Source organism: Hemitrygon akajei, chromosome 1 (genome assembly GCF_048418815.1).
Source record: "Hemitrygon akajei chromosome 1, sHemAka1.3, whole genome shotgun sequence".
NCBI lineage: Eukaryota > Metazoa > Chordata > Chondrichthyes > Myliobatiformes > Dasyatidae > Hemitrygon > Hemitrygon akajei.
In genome coordinates, this window is record NC_133124.1 from 40,732,141 (window position 1) to 40,758,910 (window position 26,770).

At 39.4% G+C, this 26,770-nt stretch overlaps 1 protein-coding gene across 5 annotated transcripts in view; it reads right to left on the minus strand.

The window, feature by feature from the left end:
- The window catches only part of chd7 (chromodomain helicase DNA binding protein 7), a 228,198-nt gene that overhangs the window by 142,662 nt on the left and 58,766 nt on the right, over positions 1 to 26,770 (minus strand). For all 5 annotated transcript variants that reach the window (XM_073041862.1, XM_073041857.1, XM_073041872.1 and 2 more), the window contains exon 3: positions 11,668 to 12,026. In XM_073041862.1, coding sequence (XP_072897963.1) covers positions 11,668 to 12,026 — 359 coding nt within the window. The remainder of the gene's footprint in view (positions 1 to 11,667; positions 12,027 to 26,770) is intronic.

Below are 26,770 nucleotides of genomic sequence, written 5' to 3' on the forward strand. Positions count from 1 at the left end.
TTCACATATCCTTCTACCTGCTTCTAAGCCCTAGATGGTCCACAAAGCATTTAAGATGTTCACCTTGTTATGTTTTTTTAAAAAAAGGGTGGTAGAAGTATAATAGTTATTTTCTTTTAAAATATTCAGGTTCCCAAATGTGAGACTGCAGAAATATGAACAATGACACAAATGCTCACCCAGCTATCCAGAGAACCTTCCCTTAAGGGTACCACTGTAGCAAAACACAAGTCTTGACCTGGAACAACACACGCATTTCGTGTGTGTTGTTTGAATTTCCAGCATCTGCAGATTTCCTCGCGTTTGCTCGTGACCTGGAAAGTGACTTGTTAATCCTGAACCAGACAAGTGATATTTTGACCCTTGAATTTCTTACCAAACAGCTTAGATATTTATATTAATTCCTTGCAATGAGTAAGGAATTGCTGCATATAAAATGTGACAAAATGAAACAAAAAGGTGATTTTATGGCATGGAGCTGATACTCCACCACTGGATTGATTTTTAGACATGACATCACAGTTTATAACCAAGCTGAAAGTACAATTCAATTAGCTAAGCAAAACAAATGAAACATTGCAAGGAAAACAAAAAGCATTTCATTTGGATGCATCCAAGAGTCATCCACATATCACTTTTCCCACTTTGGTGACTGAAACATTAGTCACATCAAGCAGAATCACTTATTTTTAAAATGGGGCAAAGAGAAACATGCACGTGTCATGCTCCAATATAATATCACAAATGTTTAAATGTCTATAGAACAGCACACTAGATCTGATAAAATTAAATACTATACCCTAAGCTCAGTACATACTTATTGTACCACACACAAAATGCTGGAGGAACTCAGCACGTTAGGCAGTATCTATAGAAATGAATAAGGAGTCGACATTTCTGTCTGAGACCCTTCTTCAAGACTGAGAAAGAAGGGGGAAATGCCAAAATAAAAAGCAGGGTGGAGGGGAAGAGGCTAGCTGGAAGGTGATAGGTGAAGCCAAGTGGGTGGAAAAGGTCAAGGGCTGGAGAAGAAAGAATCCGAACATAAAGGAGAGTGGACCAGAGGAGAAAGGGAAGGAGGAGGAAACCCGGAGGAAGTAATAGGCAGCTGAGAAATAGTAAAAAGGTCAGGGTGGCGAATGGGAGGGGGGGATGAGGAAGAAGATTTGTTAATCTATTTTGTGTGATCCAGTATTATTTTTAGGAACTCTACTACAACGAGATCAATTTATATTCAAATTAAACTTTTAGCCAACACATCGCCTAGCAGTAACACAGAAAAAGGTATACATCAAAAAGGCATTATCTGATAACTTGTGGTTATGATTTAAGAAAGTACCTCCTGATGATGAGTCACCTTTTATCAAGCTACCACAACTTAACAATGTGCTACAATAATGTTTGCCATCAGGACTGCTCAGTGCTAATTGTATAATGTAGATTTTACACTGGATGGAATTTTGAAACAGATTTTACCAGTTCCAATATGAATATTAACACATTTGGTAAAATTAAACTGTTTAAATGTATTGCTGCCATGAGAAAGGTTCACTATTTTTAAAGAACGTGGTATTTGTTCAAGCAGATGTTAACCATTGCCTATAAGAAAGCTAGCATCCTATGCAGATAAAAATACTAATTGTACCTGCTGGAAACTATGAGTCACCTTTATCTCAAGTTGTTACTGTCTAGCAAAACACAACTAGCCTAATGGCAGTAATACAATCTTATCAACTGAACTACAGCTCAGGAAACAAATTGTACACCAACTGTAATAATGCCCATTGAAAATTTCCTTACCATTTTCAAAAAAAAATTATGTGCATAAACTTTGTCCTAGGTTTCTGAGAAATGATCAAGATTGAGAGTGATATTTGGATATAATTATATATCATTCTTTCTTACAAGATCTGGACTTTTGCACTTCAAGCATTTACCCCATGCTGGGGCACAGAGAAGAATGCAAAACAGAAACAGAAGAATGTGCGACAAAAACATGGTGACACAAAAGGACAAAATTTTTTAACTTAAGATATTGGTGGTGGGGGGGTGGGGGGGCCCTTTGGCAATCTGTTAAGACAAAAGCAACCAGCAAGGAATTGTCCTGACCATCATATTCCATATGCCTATATCACATTCATGAATAAGGGAGAACTCAAGACCAGCAAGGATGCAATTGAAGAAAGAGTTCAGAGTAATAAGTGCATGCATAAATGATTAAGTACACGAGAGTTGAAGAACTTGTTACTTTATCAGATGAAAGAAGGTGTCATTGTGAGAAAGGGATTAAAGGTAAGGCATTTGGATTTCAGGCAAAAAGCAAGTGGGTTTATTTTGAGGCAATGAAGGCAGTGTGAAGCAGTGGAGAGAAGCTGCAAAGAAGAATGTGAGCTTAGTGCTGGGGTGGGTCTAAAACTGAAGAGCTTCACCTTGAGCAACTGAAGAGGAATGCAGTTTTGAAGTTGTTCATGGAGAGGACTGAAGAGATTTAATAGTTATAGTGAAAACTGGTTATTCTGCATTTACTAAATGGCACATTCTGTTAAACAACACTCCAGAAGGAGCAACTGGGCAAAATCAGGGCACTGTCTCAGACAGAGTAGATAGGCATTGAGTATAAAACGAGTACATTTTTCTCAGGTTGCAATATCTAATACCACAGGCCATGCATTTAAGATGAAAGGGAACAGGTTTAAAAAAGATGCGCAGGGGAAGATTTTTTCCCCCATGGTGTGGTGGATGCCGAAAGTGCTCCAAATGCTCCACCAGAGGTGGTGTTGGAAGCAATGTTTAAGAGGCTCTCAGAGAGGCAGGTGAATATGCAGAGAACGGAGGAATATTGTCTGCACAACATTGTGGGCTGAAGTGCCTGTTCCTGTGCTCCCATTGAGGGTGTCCTTAGGGAATGCCCAGGCTAAAATCAGGGTATTCACTACTTCAGAATTTTTTTTAAATGACCATGGATAACACCAATTGTAAATTCATTTGTGTAAATAGTTAAATAGTACATTTCATTACCATAACTATGTGAAAGTATAACTGGCTAACCCATATTTTTCACTAACCAGCCACCTTCCATTCTTCAGAGCTCTTACTAGAGCTGTTGGGAGCAGTTTAAATTAATATAGGGGGGGATGAAAATCATATGATAGAGCCAAGGATGAGCCAGCAGGTTTACAAGTAAATAATGGATGTAACATGAACGCAAGGACAAACCAATGACTGGGTACAAGTGCAGATAGAGAAGAGTTGAATTGTGTCACAGAGGCAAAATTCAAAAGGGCGAAGAATGCAGGACTGAAGGTGCTGTATTTAAAAGCATGTAACACTTGGAATAAGGTGGATGAACTCGTGGCGCAATTAGAGATCGGTCGGTATGACGTTGTGGCTGATAGATGGTCAGCTGGGAGCTTAACATCAAAGGATATACTTTGTATCAAAAGGACAGGCAGGAAGGCATAGGTGGTGGTCTATTGGTAAGAGACGGAATTGCATCTTTAGAAAGAGGTGACAGCAAGTCAGGAATAGCAAATTATTGTGGGTGGAGTTAAGAAACTTCAAGGGTAAACAAAACATTATGGGAATCGTATATAGGCCTCCGAATAGTAGCCAAGATGTGGGGCTGAGATTGCAAAGGGAGCTGGAAAAGGCATGTAATAAGGGTAATCACACAATTGTAATGGGGGACTTAATTGCAAGGGGATTGGGAAAAATCAGGTTGGCTTTGGACAGCAAGCAAGGGAATTCGTTGAATGCCTAAGAGATGGCTTTTCAGAGCAGCTTGTGCTCTAGTCTACTCAAAGAAAGACCATCTTATATTAGGTGTTGTGAAATAACCCAGATCAGGCATGAGAGAGGAGCTTGCCCAGGTGGACTGGAGGAGGATGCTGGTGGGGATGACAGCAGAGCAGGGATAGCTGAAGTTTCTGGGAATAGTTCACAAGTTGTAGGATAGATATGCCCCAAAGTAGCTTTCAAATGGCAGGGGTAGGCAACTGTGGTTAGAAGTGGTTAAAATTTAGGGGTTAGAAGTGTAAAAGACTGCCCTGTAAGTAAGAATATACAGTGCCTATATAAGGTTTTCTCCCCCCCCCCCCCCCAGAAATGTTAACGTTTTATTGTTTTACAACATTGAATCACAGCAGATTTAATTTGTTTTTTTTGGACACTGATCAACAGAAAAATGACACCATGAAAACAAAAGAACATTTCAAGCAACTCTGCAAAAAGGTTATTGAAAAGCACTAGTCAGGGGATGAATACAAGAAAATTTCCAAGTCACGGAATATCCCTTGGAGTACAGTTAAGTCAATCAAGAAATGGAAAGAATATGGCACAACTGTAAATCTGCCTAGAATAGGCCATACTCAAAAACCGAGTGACTGTGCAAGGAGGGGACTAGTGAGAGAGGCCACCAAGAGACCTATGACAACTTTGGAAGAGTTACGAGCTTCAGTGGCTGAGATGGGAGAGACTACACATATAGTAACTGTTGTCACATTCACAGCATTATGGGAGAGTGGCAAAGAGAAAGCCACATGAAATCTCAGCTGGAGTTTGCCAGAATGTATCCGAAAGACTCTGAAGTTAGCTGAAGTTGTGTGTTTTGGCTATCAGACTAAACGCTATGTTTGGCGTAAACCAAACCCCATACATCATCAAAAAATACACCATTCCTACCATGAAGCATGGTGGTGATTATATCACGTTGTAGAGATGCTTCACTGCAGCAGGCCTTAGAAGGCTTGTGAAGGTAGGTTCATCCAGCTCCAGCTGAATACACTTTTCACAGTTGTAGTCATCAGGGACACTGGACATCCCGCAAGAGGAGCATTCCACTATCCTGCCTGGTATCTCTACTGTCCCAGCTGAACAGATATAAAGAAGGGAAGGGGGAAAAAACACCTTTACCTCTACCTTTTCTTTTGGTTTCTCTGACTGAGGCTTCTCTTCACTGAAACCTCGAAGAGCTAAAGCCTCAGATCACCACAATGGACACTGTTGACTCAAACAATGACCGCTGCACTTGCCCGTGCCTTCCTTTAATTTGCTCTTGCTGATCAATCCCAAATACAGATTGGCCACTGGTCAAGGCTCTATTTCACTATAGTGATCCATTGCTACTTTTTCTACTTGGGCAGTGGACCTGAGTGAAATCCCCTTCTGATGTCAGGATTAACCACTTCTTAAAAGCTCCTTCTGGGGAAAAAAAATCCCCCCCCCCACCCTTCTATTCTCCACTCTAGCCTCTTGTCTCTTCTTATCTGCCTTTCATCTCCCCGGGTCTCCTCCTCCTTCCCTTTCTATGGTCCACTCTCCTTTCCCATCAGATTCCTTCCTCTCCAGCTCATTATCTTTCCTACCCACCTGGCTTCACCTATCATCTTCTTTCTATCCTTTTATCCTGCCTCTCACCTTTTTATTCTGGCTTGCCCCTTACTTTCCAGTCCTGAAGGATCTTCCGTCCTAAACGTCGACTGTTTATTCATTTCCATAGACTCTGCCTGACCTACTGAGTTCATCCAGCATTTTGTGTGTTGCTCAGTGGAAAAAGCCTGTTTGCATGTATCCTATCTATACCCCTCATAATTTTGTATACCTCTATCAAATCTCTTCTCAGTCCTCTACAGTCTAGGGAATAAAGTTCTAACCTAGTCACTTAGCTTATAAATCAAGTCCTCCAATCCCAGCAATATCCTTGTAAATTGTCTCCGTACTCTTTTAACCTTATTTACATCTTTCCTGCAGGTAGGTGACCAAAATTGTATACAATACCCCAAATTAGGCCCCACCAACGCTTTATACAACTTCAACTTAACATCCCAACACAACACTTTGATCTATAAAGGCCAATGTGCCAAAAGCTTTCTTTATGACCCTATCTACCCATGACACCACTTAGAATGAATTATGGACCTGTAGAGTCAAGAAGAGAAGAAGAAGAGTCAAGAAGACAAGCAGAGTCCACTGCCAAGGCGGCCCAGATCCCAAGATCTTCAGTGATGTTGACACCCAGGAACCTGTAACAGGTCACCCTCTGCACCTTTTTTTCTTTTACTAATTTTTTATTGAAACATCAACAAATTACATTCAATACATTTTGACTGTTTAACCCAGCCACCCCCAACCTTCTTCACCATTGCCCCTCTACCCCTCTCCCCTCCACCCACCAACTAGATAGATAGATAGATAGATAGATAGATACTTTATTCATCCCCATGGGGAAATTCAACTTTTTCCAATGTCCCATACACTTGTTGTAGCAAAACTAATTACATACAATACTTAACTCAGTAAAAAAATATGATATGCATCTAGATCACTATCTCAAAAAGCATTAATAATAGCTTTTAAAAAGTTCTTAAGTCCTGGCGGTTGAATTGTAAAGCCTAATGGCATTGGGGAGTATTGACCTCTTCATCCTGTCTGAGGAGCATTAATAAATGTGTCATTGACAAATTTATAGATAGTGTCTGAGCTGTGCCTAGCCACACAGCTGTTAGTGTAGAGAGAATAACGCAGTTGACTAAACAACATCCTTGCAGAGTGACAAACCTTCACTGCCAGTGAGCAGGGGATATTATCTCCAATCTGCACTGACTATGGTCTTCTACTGTGGAAGTTAAGGATCTAGTTGCACTCTGGGGTACAGAGGTCCAAATTTTGAAGCTTGTTGATTAGTACTGAGGGTCTGATGGTGTTGAAAACTGAGCTCTAATCAATAAATAGCAGCCTGACACTTGTCCAGGTGGTCCAAGGCCAGGTGAAGAGTCAGTGTAATTGCACACAACTATCGACATGTTGTGACAATTCAACTGTTCCGTTACCATAAAGTCATAAATATATTAAAAATTTAATCTATTAGTAGAATAGAATTGCTCCTTCCATGATATTGTTGAGGGATACAAGGAAATGGAGATTCAAATATAAAGGAGATAAGGAGCAAAAATCACAACCAGGTTCAGGAGTCCTGATGAAGGTTAACTGTTTTTCTTTTTTCTATTTATGCTACCTGGCCTGCTCAGTTCCTCCAGCAATTTTGTGAATTTGTTTGTATTGGTTTGGATTTCCAGCATCTGCAGATTTTCTTGTGTTTGCCAACATCGTCTTTAGCCCTTCCTGTAACAGGCCAGTGATTTACATGTTTTACTCTTAATTAAGAGAAGGGATAGATGATGTGGAAATAACTGCAGTTAGGATATTAATGCATGGAATAACAGATTCAAATTTGAAAGCAATGGACACTGCCTTGCTCCCTAAAATGATAGCTACAATGAAGCAATCAAGGAATTCTGCAGATGTCGTGGTATCTTGATGTTGATCTTGAGGTTTTGATGTTCTGATGAAAAGTCTTAGCCCAAAACATCCATAGATGCTGCCCAACTTGCAGAGTTCCTCCAGTATGTTAAGGGTGTAGCTATGGTGAAAGTTTTATTATCTAATATATGGGTTAGCTGTTATAGCTTCACATGATTAAATATAAACTCAGATGAGGAATAGCATCAGTACAATGTAATTCCAAACTTAAGAGATTTAAAGCAATGGACAATACAGAATAAATGTTAAGATTTTATTTGTACTGATCATTTTTTCTCTCTGCAGTGGCCTTTTATTGAATTTCATATGCATATGTAGATAACTAGTCAATTCTTTAGAGAGTATATAATTATAACTGTGAGATACAAAATGGGCTCAGGTAAGAAAAGAGTATTTAACACTATAACCTGCTTGCATTCACTTGTTCCTTGGTACACATTAGGGATGCAGAAACTGACTGCAAGAATGATATAATTAGTAACCTAGTTTTGAACTTATGACTTGATAATTAACCTTTCAATGTAATTCATCTAGGCTAAAAGCTCTAAATTTAAATTCTATACGTGTAAAGAAAATGCTTATTACTACATTCCAATCTACTAGCCCTCTGCCACATATGGATATGGTATGCTTATTTCCAATCCTCAACCTTGCGAGAATAGGTTGAATGAACTTGGCCTTTTCTCCTTAGAGTGACAGAGGATGAGAGGTGACCTGATAGAGGTATAGAAGTTGATGAGGGGCATTAATCATGTGGATAGCCAGAGGCTTTTTCCCAGGGCTGAAATGGCTAACATGAGGGGGCATAGTTTTAAGGTGCTTGGAAATAGGTACTGAGGGGATGTCAGAGGTAAGTTTTTCCACACAGAGAGTAGAGGGTGCCAGCGAAGGTGGTAGAGGTGGATACAAAAGGGTCTTTTAAGAGCCTCTTAGATAGGTACATGGAGCTTAGAAAAACAGAGGGCTCTGCGCTAGGGAAATTCTAGGCAGTTTCTAGAATAGGTTACTTGGTTGGCACAACCAAAGGGCCTGTAATATGCTGTAGATTTCTATGTTTTATGTTCTATGACCACCTCACCTCCTCCCATTTCCACTACCCTATTTGGCACTCATACTTACCTGCTTGGTCTCCTTCCTCAATTTCCCTTGGTTCCAGCCTTCCCCAACCTTTCTTCCATTGTTCCTCCACCTCCATCCCTATCTCCACTCTTCCTTCCCTCCATCTGGCTTCATTTTCCAAACAAACCCTCCTCTACTGGATGCACCTTATTTGCCCCAGCCCTCCACCTCACTGCTTTGTAATGGCCGTCTCCTCTCCACTCTTTCAATCCAAAAGGGCACTGACTAAAGCATTACCTGTCCATTTCTCTCCACAGATATTCCTCCACCAGTTTGTGATTTCTTTCCTCCAAATTTCTGCACCTGCAGTGTCTCATCTCCGATGTTTTTAGGACATGCAGGACTTCCACTTTTGCCTTCCATACAACAGAAACAACTCTGCTACACCAATGAGTACTGCCCAGACCAAGCAGAATTTCAGCTAACAAAGACAAATATACAAGTTTGTGCAAAGCTGTATACCACAACCAAAGAGGATCTAACTCAGAGATAAATAAACCTATCATCATTTTGCTTAACAAATTGCCAACTCCACAAATTTTGCTGAAGTATTGAGAAAATTAGGTATGCGCAATATACAAATTCTTGAATGAATGTTGGGCATCTGCTCCAATTTAACCAGAAAGTAAGTTTGCTGCCATTTATCCATTAGTACAAAATTGAAGCATTTCCTGTTGCACAGCAAGAAAATAAATCAAGACATCAAAATAGCTAACCTATCATTTGTGCTGGTGGGCTGTGTAACAGCTTGGTCTACTTCTTATTTCAGTGACCTGTTTTTTGCAAAACACTTGTTGCCTGCCACCTTAAAACACCATTCCTTTCTTTTTCTTTTTACAATATTTTTATTCAGGAGAAAAAAAACAAGATCTACAGAGTGCAACACATAGATACATCTCAAAATAACTTGTGTACATTCATATATTGTAATAAAATTGATCAAAATGTTATAGCATAACACATAACGGTATACCACTCTGTAATCAAAAATTTAAAGACATACATCATTAAAAATTTTTTTTTTTTTTTACATAAAAAAAAGTCAACCCCCTACCAACTACCAAAGAAAAAGCTGATGGATGATAATGGATAATTAGAAAAAAAAAGACATATTCACTTAAGAGTAGATAAAAATGTACATAAAAGTCTGTGCACTGTTAAACTTTATTAATTGGAAAAGTAATTTAGGAAAGGTCCCCAGAAATCATAAAAAGATTGCTTCGAATTTAAGACTAAGCAGCGAATCTTTTCTAAATTTAAATAAGACAAAATATCACGTAGGCATTGAAGATGTGTAGGAGGGTAGACTCCTTCCATTTAAGCAAGATTGCTCTTCTTGCTAAAAGATAAAAACACCATTCCAATCCCACTGTGACTTGTATCTGGAATCCTGGTCTGTTACAATGAATGCCTAACACAACCTTAAGGAACACCGCTCATTCTCTTTCTAAAGACAATGAAGCTTCAAGACTTGATATTGAATTCTTCAGCTTCAGGTAACTGTTCTTGTCAATATCAGAACTGCCCATTTGGTTTTGTTTTTCTTCTTCTATTACATGCTGGTCATGTCACATGGGTTTGCTATTAGCAACACAAAATAGAAGACATGCTCCTAAGTGCCACCAAGTCATTCGATCCCATTGTCCCCCACTTCCCACCCACACTCTGTACATTTGAAAACTCTTTTCTCCTTCCCGGTTTTAACAAAGGCCAATGATGGAATGCCAACTGTCTCCTTTCGTAGATGCGGTCTAATCTGATGAATGTGTGTGGCATTTTCTATTTTTATTTCAGATTTCCTGCACCTGCAGTTTTTGATTTTCAAAGCAAAATCACATTTCATTGATCCAATGCTCATCTTTGAAAGACCACACCTCGTTAAACACTTTCTTATCTTTACCATATAATCATAATCAATGTCAAAATAACCATAGACTTTTTTTTAAAGAAAATTATTTTTATCTTTAATATTCTAAGTTAAATGAAAGGATCACTTTGGCAAATTTACAAAGCAGAACTGATGAATATTTTTAATGCAACACCATACAGTGTCAGTTTTTCCTTTTACTGTTGTCTTAACCTCTGGGTAAATGCTGTAAATACTGATTAAGATCAAACGAATTAATGAGTATTACAGCACTATGATTTTTATGTAGCATCCTTCTTTTCTTATTCTTTCCTATAACCCCGGCCTCGTTTTTTTTTGAGGGGGATATTTGCAGTTAACAGCAAAGATCAACTAGTCCAACTTTGAAAGCTAGTCCAACTAGTCCGACTCACACACCAAATTTCTGTGTTGACAACCTAATTCTTTCAATTGCCATCAATGATCATTTGAAAAGTATGCCCAGTGTCCAATAGTTATAATATCATGCTGGCTAAGCACCAGATCACATTAAATAATCTGTGAAAGCAGTTTATTGGGCAGCAAAAATTATACAGGATGTTAAAAGTTAGGAGAATGGAAAGATGATAGAGATTGAAATCGTAAACAAAATTAAAAATCCTATGTGAAATAATTACCATACAAACTCACTTTTTAGAGAAGTATTAGTCTGAAGTATATCATTTAGAATGTCACTAAAATCTCTCACTTTGCTTTATAAAGTCTATATAAGATATTCAAGATATTTACATTGAGCATTTTATAAATAACTAATTCACGTCAACTGAACTGTGCATTCAAATCTGCTAACATCACAATCCATAGAGGAGCACTGATAGTAACTTGGAGATTTCTGTTAAACTGCACATGCATGGAAATCCCCAAGTACTGTAGCTGTCAATTTGAGAGCAATGATGATGAATGATGATACTACTGTTACAATACAACAAGGGCTACTGGGTATAGTACTACTCTGTATTAATGCGTGAATGTGAATCCACTTACTTTGTAGGTATTTTTCCATTAGCAATAACTCTCCACACTTTGATTATTTTCATTTTTGATTATGTAAGGAACTGCTCTTATGAGCTTGATAAATTATATCAAAATGTTCAACTTCCCATACTATGCTTTCTCAACAGCTTTTATTTCTGATGAAATATTTATACAGGATATTATTTTACTTCTGACACCTTGGTACAATGGAAATGAATCACTTGGTTGGAGGAACTGCCCCCCTCCCCACAAGCAAAACATTTCGGCAGCTTCTAGGTATGACAAATTTTACCAGTAAAAAGCACTTCAAAAAGTTCTGTACTACGATAAAACAGGATTTACTTTCCTACCTTGCATTCTTGTTACTTTTGATCTTAGTGGTTGCTGTTGACTTGGGTTTCTTTTCCTTTGCTTCTTTGGACTCCTTGGGGTCTTTCTTTTCTTTTGGTTTTTTCTTTTTCTTTTTCTCTTCTGTTGAATTATCCACTGCTGTGCTAGAGATTACGAGTTGGTCAATCACCTTGGGAATGTTTTGCTCACCCCGAGCTTTAGCCTTAGCAATGGCCTCAGCTACAATGCGATTGGCTTTCTCTTGCATTCGCTGCTGATCCAGTGACTTTTGTCGTTCTTCTCCAGTTGCTAATTGAGAGTTTTGCCCACTAATCTGAGTCATGTCTGACTGAGTATCAGCCAATGTATTTGAAAGCAACTAAAAAGATGTGAAAGAAAATAAAAGATAAATTAAAAAGGCTCGTTAATACTGTTTGAAATAGTGAACAAACCTTATTTGTCATCAGATAATATAACACTTAGTTTTATATTTGACAAATCTTAGCCCATTCTCAAACTAGATTGAATTTGCAAAATATATCAGATTAAGAAGGGGTGGGTTGGGTCTTTGTCCAAATATTGTAATTCTAATTCTTCTGTAGTTATCAAAGTAAACCCCTAAATTTCAACCAGGACTTCTTAAAAATAGTCCTCTCAATGATTTCCACCATTGCCCACAGATGAAACAAAGGTAACTTAGTAATACAATTCAACAGTCTAGTTTGTTCATAAAAGTTGGAGACTTCCATTTTTTGTATTTATGGTGATTTTCATTGATGTCACTTGATATGTATCATAAGCAGAACATTTAAAAAAACCATCATGATTACTGAATGTGGTGATTTTACCAATAACCATTGCAGCATTACACATTAGCTATTCATGTAATAATTAGACAAAAATGACATTTGTGCCCCAGAATTTTCTCTCTTGAAAATACTCACCTACCTCGATCTTTCACTTCACAAGTTTCACCTTAACTTAAAGTTCTGGTCATTGTTCAATGTTTAGAAGTGTTAATCACAAGAAATTAATAAAATTGCACATAAACAGTTAACACTTCAAAAAAAAGCATCGAGACCACATATCCAAGTGAGCAACCAATGTAGTCTAACTACTCATTCACAAGAACTATATATCTTGTCTTATTTTCTATCAATGTGTGCCAAGGAACGAGTGGAAGAGAAAGGAAAGAAAGGATCACAATTAATGCTATAGCATGAATGACCACCATCTAAAGAGAATTCCAGTCTTTGCAACGCTAGTCTCACTCAGCCCTTTGCTCGTTTGCCTTTACAAAATATGTATCTTTACAACTGTCACCTGACAGTGCATTCTAGATTGTATTTACAACACCTTCCTGTTTTTGTAGCATGTCCCCACATAAAAGGATCACACACGATATTCTAGTCACTTTAAAACATAGAACATAGAATAGTACAGCACATTACAGGTCCTTCGGCCCACAATGTTGTGCCAACCCTCAAACCCTGCCTCCCATATAACCCCCCACCTTAAATTCCTCCATATACCTGTCTAGTAGTCTCTTAAACTTCACTAGTGTATCTGCTTCCACCACTGACTCAGGCAGTGCATTTCACGCACCAACCACTCTCTGAGTAAAAAACCTTCCTCTAATATCCCCCTTGAACTTCCCTCCTCTTACCTTAAAGCCATGTCCTCTTGTACTGAGCAGTGGTGCCCTGGGGAAGAGGCGCTGGCTGTCCACTCTGTCTATTCCTCTTAATATCTTGTACACCTCTATCGTGTCTCCTCTTACCCTCCTTCTCTCCAAAGAGTAAAGCCCTAGCTCCCTTAATCTCTGATCATTAATCTATACTCTCTAAACCAGGCAGCATCCTGGTAAATCTCCTCTGTACCCTTTCCAATGCTTCCACATCCTTCCTATAGTGAGGCGACCAGAACTGGACACAGTACTCCAAGTGTGGCCTAACTAGAGTTTTATAGGTCACATACCCGGTGGCTGTAATGGAGTAGGTTGCACTAGCTACGTGCTCCAAAATTATTTGCTTACTTTGCTGTTTAAACTTATCTCGGTGAGAGCACCATGAGTAGAAAGCTGTCAAAAAGAGAGACTACTTTAGAGACTTTGACTGAAATGATTCAACAAATGTCAGAGAAACTCGAAAAATTGGATAAACTGGATGACTTGGAATCCAAGTTTGATTTGTTACAGAATTCCTTCGACCTGGTTAAATCTGAATTGAAAACGCTTAATCGGAAACTTGGAAGTATACAGCAGACTGTGAATGACCACGAAATTCGTATTAAGCTACATGAAGTATCTCTGCTGGTGTTGCAGAAGGATATCGAAGGTTTCAAGAGAATTTCTAAGTAACAACTTAAAAAATATGACGCGTTACTGAAGAAACTAGAGTTTTATAGAGCTGTATCATTACATCGCGTCTCTTAAACTCTATCCCTCGACTTATGAAAGCTAACACCCCATAAGCTTTTTTAACTACCCTATCTACCTATGAGGCAACTTTCAGGGATCTGTGGACATGTACCCCCAGATCCCTCTGCTCCTCCACACTACCAAGTATCCTGCCATTTACTTTGTACTCTGCCTTGGAGTTTGTCCTTCCAAAATGTACCACCTCACACTTCTTCAGGTTGAACTCCATCTGCCACTTCTCAGCCCACTTCTGCATCCTATCAATGTCCCTCTGCAATCTTCGACAATCCTCTATACTATCTACAACACCACCAACCTTTGTGTCGTCTGCAAACTTGCCAACCCACCCTTCTACCCCCACATCCAGGTCGTTAATAAAAATCACAAAAAGTAGAGGTCCCAAAACAGATCCTTGTGGGACACCACTAGTCACAACCCTCCAATCTGAATGTACTCCCTCCACCACGACCCTCTGTCTTCTGCAGGCAAGCCAATTCTGAACTTTACCTGCCCTGCTACTTTTAAAGAACTTAAGGACATGTATTCCAAGATCTCTTTGCTCCACACTTACAATATTTCCATTTAACTGTAGCTTGTCTTGCTGAACAACTGAAAAGCATTTTCTTACTTTTCCTTGGTTCAAATACATTTGCCTCTCATCTGTGCAGATAATCAGACAATCTTATCCTCCTGCTATCTAAAGCTTTTCTCCAATCAACTGCACAGCTTTTATTTCATCTGTAAATTCTGAAATCAACATTTAAATCACTGAGCTTTGTGGAATCCTCATAACATAGTTCATAATCACAAATATACTCATGGCACCATCCCAATGTTGTCTCCACTTTGTTGCTTTTCATTAGACTCATGTGCCTTTGCTTTTTCACCATTTGGAAATAATTTAAACAAACTGTAGATTTGGCTAAAGGCAAATCTATTTTAATCAAACTTTCACTTGAAGCTCACTACTTTTAGAGTGCACAGCAATGAGATCAGTCCACATGAGACGGGGTAGTTGGGTTTGCATATACAAGTATACAACTGTGTTATTGCTGCTGAGTTTAAAAGTAGATGTGCTTTCCAGAGCCAAATACTCTGTTTATTTTCTATCCTGTAGTCAACAGTTAAAAAAAATTGGGATTTCCTGATGACAACCCTGTTAGAATATTTCAGCTTTCCGCTCTTCAAAGGTCTTTCAGCAAAAGATTTCTTTGCATGCAAATTATGCTTTTGCTAGACTTGCAATTACTGCAGCTGCAGTCATCTTCCTGCATCTCATTCTCCCTTCTCCACTATCATATACCAAATGTGAGCTCTTCCTCTTCCCTCTTTTGCTTTGATAGTAATTGAATTTTAAGTGAACCTGCCATAGAAGAGGCAGATGGTGCTTTAGGGAAGGATGGTTGGGCTTTCAGATAAATTGTGTTCTACTTCCAATATTCAGTTATCCCCTTTGCACTCCTGACACAGATTTGAGATGCGCAGAGTCTTTTCAAACGCCTCTACTTTGGGCCAGGAATGTCGCATTTTTTCATGAGGTACAACATTTGTGGAGTTTCCTCTGCTTCCCACAGGAAATATCTTGTCTTGCAGATCTCAGGATTGAGCATTTCAAGAATCTAGTGTCAATTAGACTGAGGATGTTGGCCTGTCCTTCACATACTTGTTTCACCTATGCTGGCATCCCACTTAGAGAATTTAGCAAAGGTGACAAGTATGGTACTTCACTGATACTTTGATGTGCCTAATGAGATTGCCCATGTCTCTGACACAGGAGAATGGAGATCATCGTTGTTCAGCAAACCATACAGCTTGTGGTGGATTTTAGATCTTGACAGGCACCGACACTGCTTTAGTCAACTGCAACAGTGGAGGAGCACCCAACAATGCCTGTCTGTGCTAAAAGTTGTCTAGGTTAAAGAATTGAGCAATCTTTTCAGGTGACAATATAGATATCAATTATTGACAGTGAAGATATGTAGAAAGGCAGATTGGTGAAGTACCTTTGACTTTGGACATTGAATGTAAGACCCATCTTTTTATGCTTCACTGAGCAATGATGATTTCAGGATCAGCCATTAAATGAACACATGAAAGTGTTCCATAAAACCACAAAACATAGGAGCTGAACTAGGCCATTCAGCCCATCAAGTTTACTCCAGCATTCCATCATATCTGATTTATTATCCCTCTCAATCCCAGTCTCCTGATTTCTCATTACTTTTGACATCACGACTAATCAAGAACCTACCAACCTCTGTTTTAAATATATTCAATGGCCAGCCTTCACAGCCGTTCAATGAATTGTCACAGCTATAGCAATGAATTCCACAGATTTACCACCTTTGGCTAAAGAAATTCTTCCTCATAAATAGACATCCCTCTGTTCTGAGGCTGTGCCCTCTGGTCGCTGACTCACCCACCATAAGAAACATCTTTTCCATATTCACTCTATCTAAGCCATAAAATATTCAATAGGTTTCAATGAAATCCCTTCTCCCCTCATTTTTCTAAACTCGAGTTGAGTACAGACCCAGAACTAACTGCTCCTCATACATCAACTCATTTATTCCTGGAATTATTCTTGTCAACCTCCTCTGGACCCTCTTCAATGCCATCACATCTTCTCTTAGATAAGGGGCCTGAAAATACTCATAAATTTCCAAATGTGTTCTGATCAATGCCTTGTAAAGCCTCATTACCCTTGCATTCTAGTCCCTATATGCTATAGCCTAATGACCAAGGTTAAGGTGATTATGATTCTGGAGAGGGATAAGAAGGGCGTTAACATTTTCCCACGTGGTATACTGGTCAGCTCCACTCCAGCAGGGAGCTTGCTTGATGTGAAGTGCAGTTTTGCAGTCAGAAGCAAAACTGGTGCAATGACACAAGCTTGCATGAGGACTGCATCTGGTTAGGTTCAAGGTTTGTATGTCATTTATGTAATATATGCAGAATTTTAACAGCTTTCTCATGACAGCCAAATGAGGATTCTTTATAATTTCCATAAAGGCTTCTGTGAAGTTAATTTTTAAAAAAGCGCAGCGACATGTGCTGCGTTTTGCATTTTTAAGACATTGGACTTGTTGCATGATGGAAAACTTGTTCATTTACCACTTGGACAAAATCAGCAGTAACTGTGGAACGAAGCATTTGAGAACAATATGATAGCTTTTCGTGTAGCAGATGGCAAGACTGCCCTCTTCAATAACTACTACTGGTAACTGGTAGTCTGTAGGCATCTGTGCCATGGCCTTACCACTAAATTAATAGCTTTTATAACAAGGAGACAACAGAGATACAAAAATCACAGATGAGCAGAATGGCAGGTAGTAGAAATTACAAAGAAATGAATAGATTACACAATGGTCAAAATCTGGACAAAGTCTGCCTGTTATATAGACAGACATCATCCATCCTAGACCAATAAGGATAAAACAATATTCCCCAAAGGATGGAAGCCCAAAAGTCAATTTGAGGAACAATGCATTGATCTTAAAGTATCACTAATAATTTTTATTTTAAAAAATCAAAAACGCTCAATTGACCTTAATACCCAAGGTGCTGAACCACAAAAGGGCAGAAATAATGCCAGAGTTATGCAAGAGCCCAATTAGGCTAAACCTGGAATAACAGGAACAGCACTGGGCATATTGAGAATATATGATCTTTGAAGGACTGTACTGTTAAATTTGTCAGACTGATAGCTGGATTTCCTGGGTGTGGTCTTCTGTATATCAGAGAGACCAAATGCAGGTTGGGAGTCCACTTCACTAAGCAACTACACTCCATCCGCCAGAAGTGGGATCTCCCATTGGCCATCTATTTTAATTCCACTTCCCCTTCCCATTCCAATGTCAATCCACGGCCTCTACTGTCTCGATGATGGCATACTCAGGTTGCAGAAACAAAACTTTACATTCCATCTGGGTAAACCTCCAACCTAATGACATGAACATCAATTTCTCGAACTTCTGGTAATGCCCCCCCCCAACCATTCCCCATCCCCCTTTTCCTCTCACCCGACCTCCTCACCTGCCCATTGTGTCCCTCTTCCCCCATTTTCTTTCTTCCACGGCCATCTGTAGTCTCCTCTTAAATTCCCCCCTCTCCAACCCTGTATCTCCTTCACCAATCAACTTTCCAGCTCTTTACTCCTCCCCTCCACCTCCCAGTTACACCAATCACCTCTTGTTTCTTCCTCCCCTCCCCATCTTTCAAATCCACTCATCTTTTTTTCTCCAGTCCTCCTGTAGGTTTCAGCCCAAAATGTCGACTGTACTTTTTTTTTAACCATAGATGCTGCCTGGCCTGCTGAGTTCCTCCAGTACTTTGTGTGTGTTAGCTGGATTTTCAGGGTCATTATAAAGAATAACCTCACAAATTTACATGGTACTTCAGGAATTGGTAAACTTGAGTGCTTTGTTCAAGTTCAAGATAGAAAGGGGGACCTTCAAGATAACAAGAGGCAGCCTTCTTGGAAAAAAAATACAATGCCAAGTCTTTCAAGACTGAAGTTTGAAAATACCTCCAAAGACAGGTAGAAGTATTGCGTAATGTTTATTTTTCTCAAATGGCAATTGCCAGTTTTAATCTGAGACTGGTAAACCTTAAGCAAACAAAAATGTTAGGGATTAGGGTTTAATGCGGGTTTGGAGAAATCAGGACTGATGAAGAGTCTCAGCTCGAAACTTAAACACTTTATTCCTCTCCATACATGCTGTCCAACTTGCAATTCCTTCAGTATTTTGTGTCATTGCTCAAGATTTACAATATCTGCAGAATCTCACATTATGCAGATTGAATTGAATTGACTTTATTAGTTACATCCTTCATATACATGAGTAAAAATCCTTACATTACGTCTCCATTCAAATGTATAATTATAGTAATTTATAATAAATATTATGTACAACAGGATAGTCAATATAACATAGAAATACAAATTAAGCGGACTGATGGCCTGGTGGAAGAAGCTGTCCTGGAACCTGTTGGTTCTGGCTTTTATGCTGCGGTACAGTTTCCTGGATGGTAGCAGCTGGAACAGTTTGTGACTGGGGTGACTCAGGTCTCCAATGATCCTTCGGGCCCTTTTTACACAACTGTCTTTGTAAATGTCCTGTATAGTGGGAAGTTTACATCTACAGATGTGCTGGGCTGTCCTAACCACTCTCTGCAGAGCCCTGCGATTGAGGGAAGTACAGTTCCCATACCAGGCAGTGATGCAGCCAGTCAGGATGCTCTCAATTGTGCCCATATAGAAAGTTCTTAGGATTTGGGGACCCATAGCAAACTTCAACCATCTGAGGTGAAAGGGGCACTGTGTGCCTTTTCACCACACAGCCAGTATGTACAAACCACGTGAGATCCTCTGTGATGTGTATGCTGAGGAACTTAAAGATGTTCACCCTCTCAACCCCAGATCCATTGATGTCTATAGGGGTTAGATTTAGGTCAAGAACCAAACACAATCTTTTTTAATGGCTGAACAGCTTGAAGACCTCAAGGTCCTATGCAGAAGGGCACTTCTCAACCAAAAAAGTCCTGAAAATTCATTTTTATTTGCTTTCATTCGTGTAACTGCTATGGGCTTGCAAATCAACCATGGATACAAGCAAAATGCCTGTTACAGTGAAGACTGGTATTATATTTACACACCACACCGTGCCCCTTCAGTAAATGTGTGGCAGATTTGACCTCTGTTCCAGATGTTCTTCAGTTTAACCTCTGACATGGCCCCAACCCTCCCAATTCTGGTATGACTCCTCTCTGGGCAAAAGGATGGCAGAATTGAGCAAGTTGTTTGGTAGATGCACTATCAGTAACCATTCAATTATACCCACTACTGAATACGTCACTACTAATTGTCACTTAGATGGTATAATTCACACTTCATGAAATGCATGGATTCAAGCTCTACAAGGGAGAGCATATAATCCCAACAACACTTTAGCATAGTTCTTGGGTACTTCCACAGGTAGAATTGAAAGTTTTCAAGTAAGTTTTTATGCAAAGTTACATCAGCTCCCTGGCAACTGCCCAAAGCTTCCCCACAGTATCCTAATATTTAATCAGTAGGATAAATGAAAAGAATCCAATTACTTTATTGTTGTACACATAGTCTAGTTTCTACAGTATGACAAGTGACTACATTTCAAAGCATCTAATTGGATGGCTCAAAGTACTAGAAAGCTGCAGATCATGAGGACACAACAACACTTTCCCGAAACATTTAAACTAAGGTAACGAGGATGTATTATCTGATTAGTAGCCTAGGTAGCAGGGCTACTAATGCTGAGATGCAAATTCAACCCACTGTAGCATGTATGGAATTTAAATTCCAGATTAAGAACCAAATTTTAAAAAACTAGTCATTAGTAATGATGACCACACAACCACAGAAATGTCATAAAAATTCATTAGACTTGCTAATATCAGAACGCTCACCAGATCAGATTAGCCATTGATTTTAATGAATGGCGGAGCAGACGTGACAAGCCATATGGAAGGTAGAATAGGACCTCACTATCTCAAGGAAGTAAGCAGATAGACAGCAGGAAATATAAACCTTCTAGCCTGATAACTATGACAGGAAAAGTGCTGGAACCCATAATGAAGTAGATTAACATATATGGAAATAATGCTGGAAAATGGCTCTGCGCACAAGATTAGTCACAATCTTCATGAATGGTGGGAAAGTCTCAAGAAACTGGATGGTCTTGTCCTGTTCCAAACGTCATTCATTTGTTTCACATCCACCCAAGTAGCCTCTATGTACTTGCTCCATGGAACAATAACTGCTGGTGAATTATAAAAACGAGAAAATCTGCAGATGCTGGAAATCCAAAGCAACACACACAAAATGCTGGAGGAACTCAGCAGGCTACATAACATCTATGGAAAAGAGTGAACAGTCAAAGTTTCTGACTGAGACTCTTCACCAAGACTGGAAAGGAAAGGGGAGAAGTCCGAGTGACTTTGATGAACCATACACAATGGCAAATTGTGTATGTAAAAGTTCATGTAAATTGAACTACATTGAATGTTGGAAAAAATACATTCCACCAAAGGCTGCAATAGGCTTGCACAAAATATCACAAGTGCTGCTACATGCATCAAAATGGACAATGATCGATCAAGCATATAATTCATACCTGTTGAACTCTGAGGAAATAACAAGCAGTATAGACAAAGGAGACAGCAGTTGTTTACTTGTATTTTCAGAAGTCATTGGACAAGGTGCCACATGAGGCTGCTAAACAAACTTAAAGAACACGGTATTACAGGAAAGATACTAGCATGGACAGAAGATTGGTTGAATGGCAGGAACAAAGAGTGTGAATAAAGGGGGCCTTTTCTGGTTGGCTTCCTTTCACATTATATGTCAATGATTTGGATGACAGAATTGATTGATCTGTGGCCAAGTTTGCAGACTATATGAAGATAGGTGGAGGAGCAAGTAGTGTTGAGGAAGCAGGGTGTCTGCAGAAAGACAAAGGCATAGACTATTTTCTAATCAGGGAGAAAATTCAAAAATCAGATGCAAATGGACTTGGAAATCCTTGTGCAAGATTCCCGACAAGTTAACTTACAGGTTGAGTCTAGTAAGGAAGGCAAATGCAACATTAGCATTCATTTTGAGAGGATAAGAATAGGAATGCATAGATGTAATTCTGAGGCTTTATAAGGCATTTGTCAGACTGCAGTTGGAGAATCATGGGCAGTTTTAGGCCCCTTATCCAAGGAAGGATGTGCTGGCATTGGAGAGGGTCCAGAGGAGGTTCACAAGAACGATCCTAGAAATGACAGGGTTAACATATGAGGATTGTTTGATGCTTCTGCACTTGTACTCACTGGAGTTCAGAAGAATGAAGGAGAATCTCATTGAAACTTGTTGAATATTGAAAGGCCTAAATAAAGTGGATCTGGAGAGGATGTTTCCTATAGTGGGTGAGTCGAGAAAGAGAGGGCATAGTCTCAAAATAGAAGGACATCCATTTTGAACAGGGATGAGGAGGAGTTTCTTCATCCAGAAGGCAGTGAATCTGTGGAATTCACATAATTGTTGTCATCTAAGCCTTACTATTAGAATTGCAAACAAGCAGCGCAACCTTTGAGGTCTTTCAAAGGCCATGGGATTGAGTGATAATAGGGCATAGCTTAATCTTGTATTGCCTCCAAAAATACAATTCAAACAATGCAAGCACGAGAAAATCTGTAGACGCTGGAAATTCAAGTGACACACACAAAATGCTGGTGGAACGCAGCAGGCTAGGCAGCATCTATAGGAACAAGTACAGTCAACTTTTCGGGTTGAGACCCTTCGTCAGAACACCTACGCTCTGTCCGCCAGAGGAAGCAGGATCTCCCAGTGGCCACACATTTTAATTCCACGTCCCATTCTCATTCCAATGTGTCAATCCATGGCCTCCTCTACTGCTGAGATGAAGCCACACTCAGCAACACCTTATATTCCATCTGGGTAGCCTCCAACTTGATGGCATGAACATTGATTTCTCTAACGTCTGTTAATGCCCCTCCTCCCCTTCTTACCCCACCCCTAATTTTTAAACTAAAATTTTTTTCCTCTTTCCCTCTCACAATTACTCCTTGCTTGTTCTCTATCTTCCTCTGGTGCTCCCCTCCCCCTTTCTTTCTTCCAAGGCCTTCCATCCTATGATACTCCCCATTCTCCGGCTTTGTATCCCTTTTGCCAATCAACTGCCCAGCTCTTACCTTCATCCCTCCCCCTCCTGCCTTCTATCATTTCAGTTCTCCCCCTCCCCCTTTCAAATCTCTTACTATCTCTTTTTCCGTTAGTCCTGACAAGGGGTCCGACCCAAAACGTCAACTGCATTTCTTCCTATAGATCAGGCATGGGCAAACTGCGGCCCGTTAAGCTTTTTAATCCGGCCCGCAGAACTTGATGAAATTATATTAATAAACCTTGTTAACACCTCAGATCCATCCTGAGAATCGCCACAACAAAACTAAATCCAGACTTTGATGCGCTGGCTAAAAAGGGAGACCAACAACACTGTTCCCACTGAAATTAAAAATAAGTTTCTTCGTTGTGTTATGTAAAAAATGCATTTGAAAATATTTTTTTCAATAAGCCTTACATGTTACATGTTATTTCTGTTAAGTGATGGACATGAGTAGTGCGCAGATGCACGTACGTTCTCAAAATACAAAATGCGCTCCAGATCAAATAACGCGCTCCGCATACTGGCGCGCTGTCACTGTTCTGTCAGTGACACTGGTCGTTGCTGAGTTTTGGCACAGGGGACAATTGAATAAGGAGCAGGACAAGTAGACCTGCATCTCCTACCGTTTTTGAAATAAAGACAGTCAGGAGGAGAGTGATGATGATAATATCTTGAAGGATAACAGAATTTTCAGTGCTTTAAAATAATAACTGTTACTATTAAAAAAAGCTGTATTTTATTCATTTAATTTTCAGTGTTTTAAAAGTCATTTCAATAAATAGCTAAATACCATGGGACTTCAAAGACAGATATTTTGTTGTAATGCATTTGTTCATTTTCAATTGAAATTAAAGCACATGCTTTCTACATATCCCATGATATTTTATTTTCTCTTATGAGGTGTATTACCAAAACACTCCGTCCATCTGCTCCTGGTCCGGCCCCCCTGTCAAATTTTAGAACCCTTTGTGGCCCACAAGTCAAAAAGTTTGCCCACCCCTGCTATAGATGCTGCCTGGCCTGCTGCATTCCACCAGCATTTTGTGTGTGTTAATTCAAACTGTGCTTGGCTGCTTTAAGTGTCAAGAGTAGATATCTTCTTCAGTTCCTGCCAAGCAGCACATATCTCAGTTGAATGACTGGGGAGAGAGCAAAGATAGTACTTTGACCTCATCTTCGATGATTCCGTCTTTATTATACCCCTACCTCCAATATTATAGAAAGAGGATAAAGTTTCTGTTATTCTCTTCACTGCTGCTTTGCTTTTCGAAATGGTGGAAATAGGAAGCTCTGCAAGACAAATGTCCCAGATGATAACACGTCTTTTCACCTGTTTCCTCCCTTTTTACAGTATTCAGGATCATCTCTGGGATTAGGGCATCCCATTTCTTCACTGGCATAGATGATTAAATGTAACAGAATGAGTTTTTCACCTTTGTTTTTAGCAAAGATTTAAATAAAATGTTTAACTGTACAGTAAATACATTAAACAAAATTTCAAGGTAATAAGGACCACAAGGCCATAGACATAGGAGCAGAATTGGACCTACTGAGGCTGCTCCACTATCCCAACGTGGCTGATTTATTATCTCTCTCAACCCCATTCTCCTGCCTTCTCCCTGTAACCTTTGAAGCTCTGACCATTCAAAACCCTATCAACTTCCATTTTAAATATAACTAATGACTTGGCCAACACAACCATCTATGGCAATGAATTCCACAAGTTCTACAGTCTGGCAAAAGAAATTCTTCATCTCTTCCTGCCACCTTAACAGGGATAGAGTTCCACTTGGTGAGACCCGACATAAATTGGAGGACCACTTTGTTAAGTGCCCCCCGCTAAGAGCAAAATTTCTGGCCAACCATTTTAATTCCTATACCCATTCCCATTCTGACATGTCAATCCACAGTCTCCTCTTTTGCCTTTGGTGATGCCATTCTCAGGTTGCAGGAGCAACATTTACATTCCTTCTAGGCAGCTTCCAACCTTAATAGTATGAATATCGATTTCTCCTTCACATAATTTCTTTCTGTACCCCTTTCCTTTCCCACTGCAGACTCTTACCTCTTCTCCTCACCTGCTTATCATCTCCCCCCTGGTGCCCCTCCTTCTCCCCTGCTCCCATGGCCCACTCTCTTCTTCTCCAGCCCTTTACCATCCCATCCATCTGACTTCACCCATCACCTTCCGTACTTGTCCCCTTTCTCCTTCCTCCACCATTTTATTCTGGCATCTTCCCCTTCCTTCCCAGACCTGAAGAAGTGTCTTGGCCTGAAATGTCGACTGTTTATTCATTTCCATAGATGCTTCCTGACTTGCTAAAGTTGCTCCAGCATTTTCTGTGAGATGCTCTGGATTTCCAGCAACTGCAGTATCTCTTGTGTTAATGATAATTACTAACCCCTTTTTCTCTGGCAAGTACGTTTTGAACAGATATTTTCCCTTGGCACTAAACTACACTTATCCAGCTTCTGTAATGCCTCTAGTACTTAATCATTAAAATTTATGCCCTAAACGAGAGACTGCTCCATGTACTTTTCATTATTCCTCCAAAATCATTTATGCTACATTCTTAGAGTATCATCCATTCACTGCTTGGAAAATTATCACATAGATCAGTACTAATCTGACAGATACCCCAAGACAGGGGTTCCCAACCTGGGATCCATGAACCCCTCGGTTAATGGTATGGATCCAAAGCATAATAAAGACTGGAAAGCCCCACCCTAAGATAACTCTTAGGTGCTTCCCTCATCTTTTGTAAAACTCATTTTGTTTGTAAACATTGTATACATTTAAGTATATTTGTCTTTACACTCTAAAGCTCCTTTTATTGGCTTCACTTGCATCTCATCTGAACTCAAACATCTGAGCTGCATCCCAAACAGTAAATCTAAGCACCTTTTAGGAATAATGAACAGACTTATCATTAACACTCAACATGATCATCCACTTGAATTGTAGTACATTCACATACTTTTACAGTATTATACAAAAACCCTTTCCATTCAAGACACATCATTGAGCCATAGGACAATCCTGAGAAAAGCAAAAGATTTCATGTACATGGAAGAAAAACAAACTATTGGGATATGAAATATTGCATATGATTCTTCTTTTTAAAAAGGCTTATTTCTACTGGAAAACAAATTCAGATGGATCTTGATAGTACATTAATGTTCATTACACCTTTTATTGATTGTTGGTATCTAAAGTTTTGCAATTTTTCCAATTTAGCTTTCAAGGCAATCTAAAAATTGTTACAGATTTCAAAATTGAGAAATCCTCTGTGCTCCCTTTAATTCGGGCTTTCATTAGCACTAATAAATAGCCCCAAAGCTGTTTTAATAACTGATTCTCTCATACCTCATTTTCTATTGATTTGGGAAATTTGAAAAGCTCCAATTCAGTTTTAATCTATTTCAACTAAATTACTGGTTTCACCCACTTTCTACCAGCTGCAGAACCAAACCAAGAGGGCAATTAGAAAGCTACATTATATGAAAAATGTTTTATCATTGACATAGACGTATTCAAAAAAGTTAATCACAAATAAATTTTTAGTGCAATTTCCACAAACTAAAGCTCTTGGTCCACCCTCAACACATCAAAATAATAATAGGCAACCTAACTATTTAACGCTGCCTGCCATTCAATATGATCAGAACTGATCAAAACCAGGCCTCAACATCCTCTTTTATGCCACATCCACAACTCCTCAATGCACTATACTTTCAAAAACTTATCTACCTCCATTTTAAGTACTTATGGAATTAGCTGCCACAATTCTCTAGGGCAGAATTCCAGAGATTCAGCTTCTGAGAAAAACTATTTCTATATTTCTCCAAATGATCAATCCCTTCAAACAGCTTCCTCTTTTGAGAGCCTATGTTTAGTCCCAACAACTACCTCGACATGTGCCCTTAGAATATAAAGTGATCTTACTGAAACATCTCTTTTCTGGGCTCAAAAACAAAATGCACAACCAATCTGTT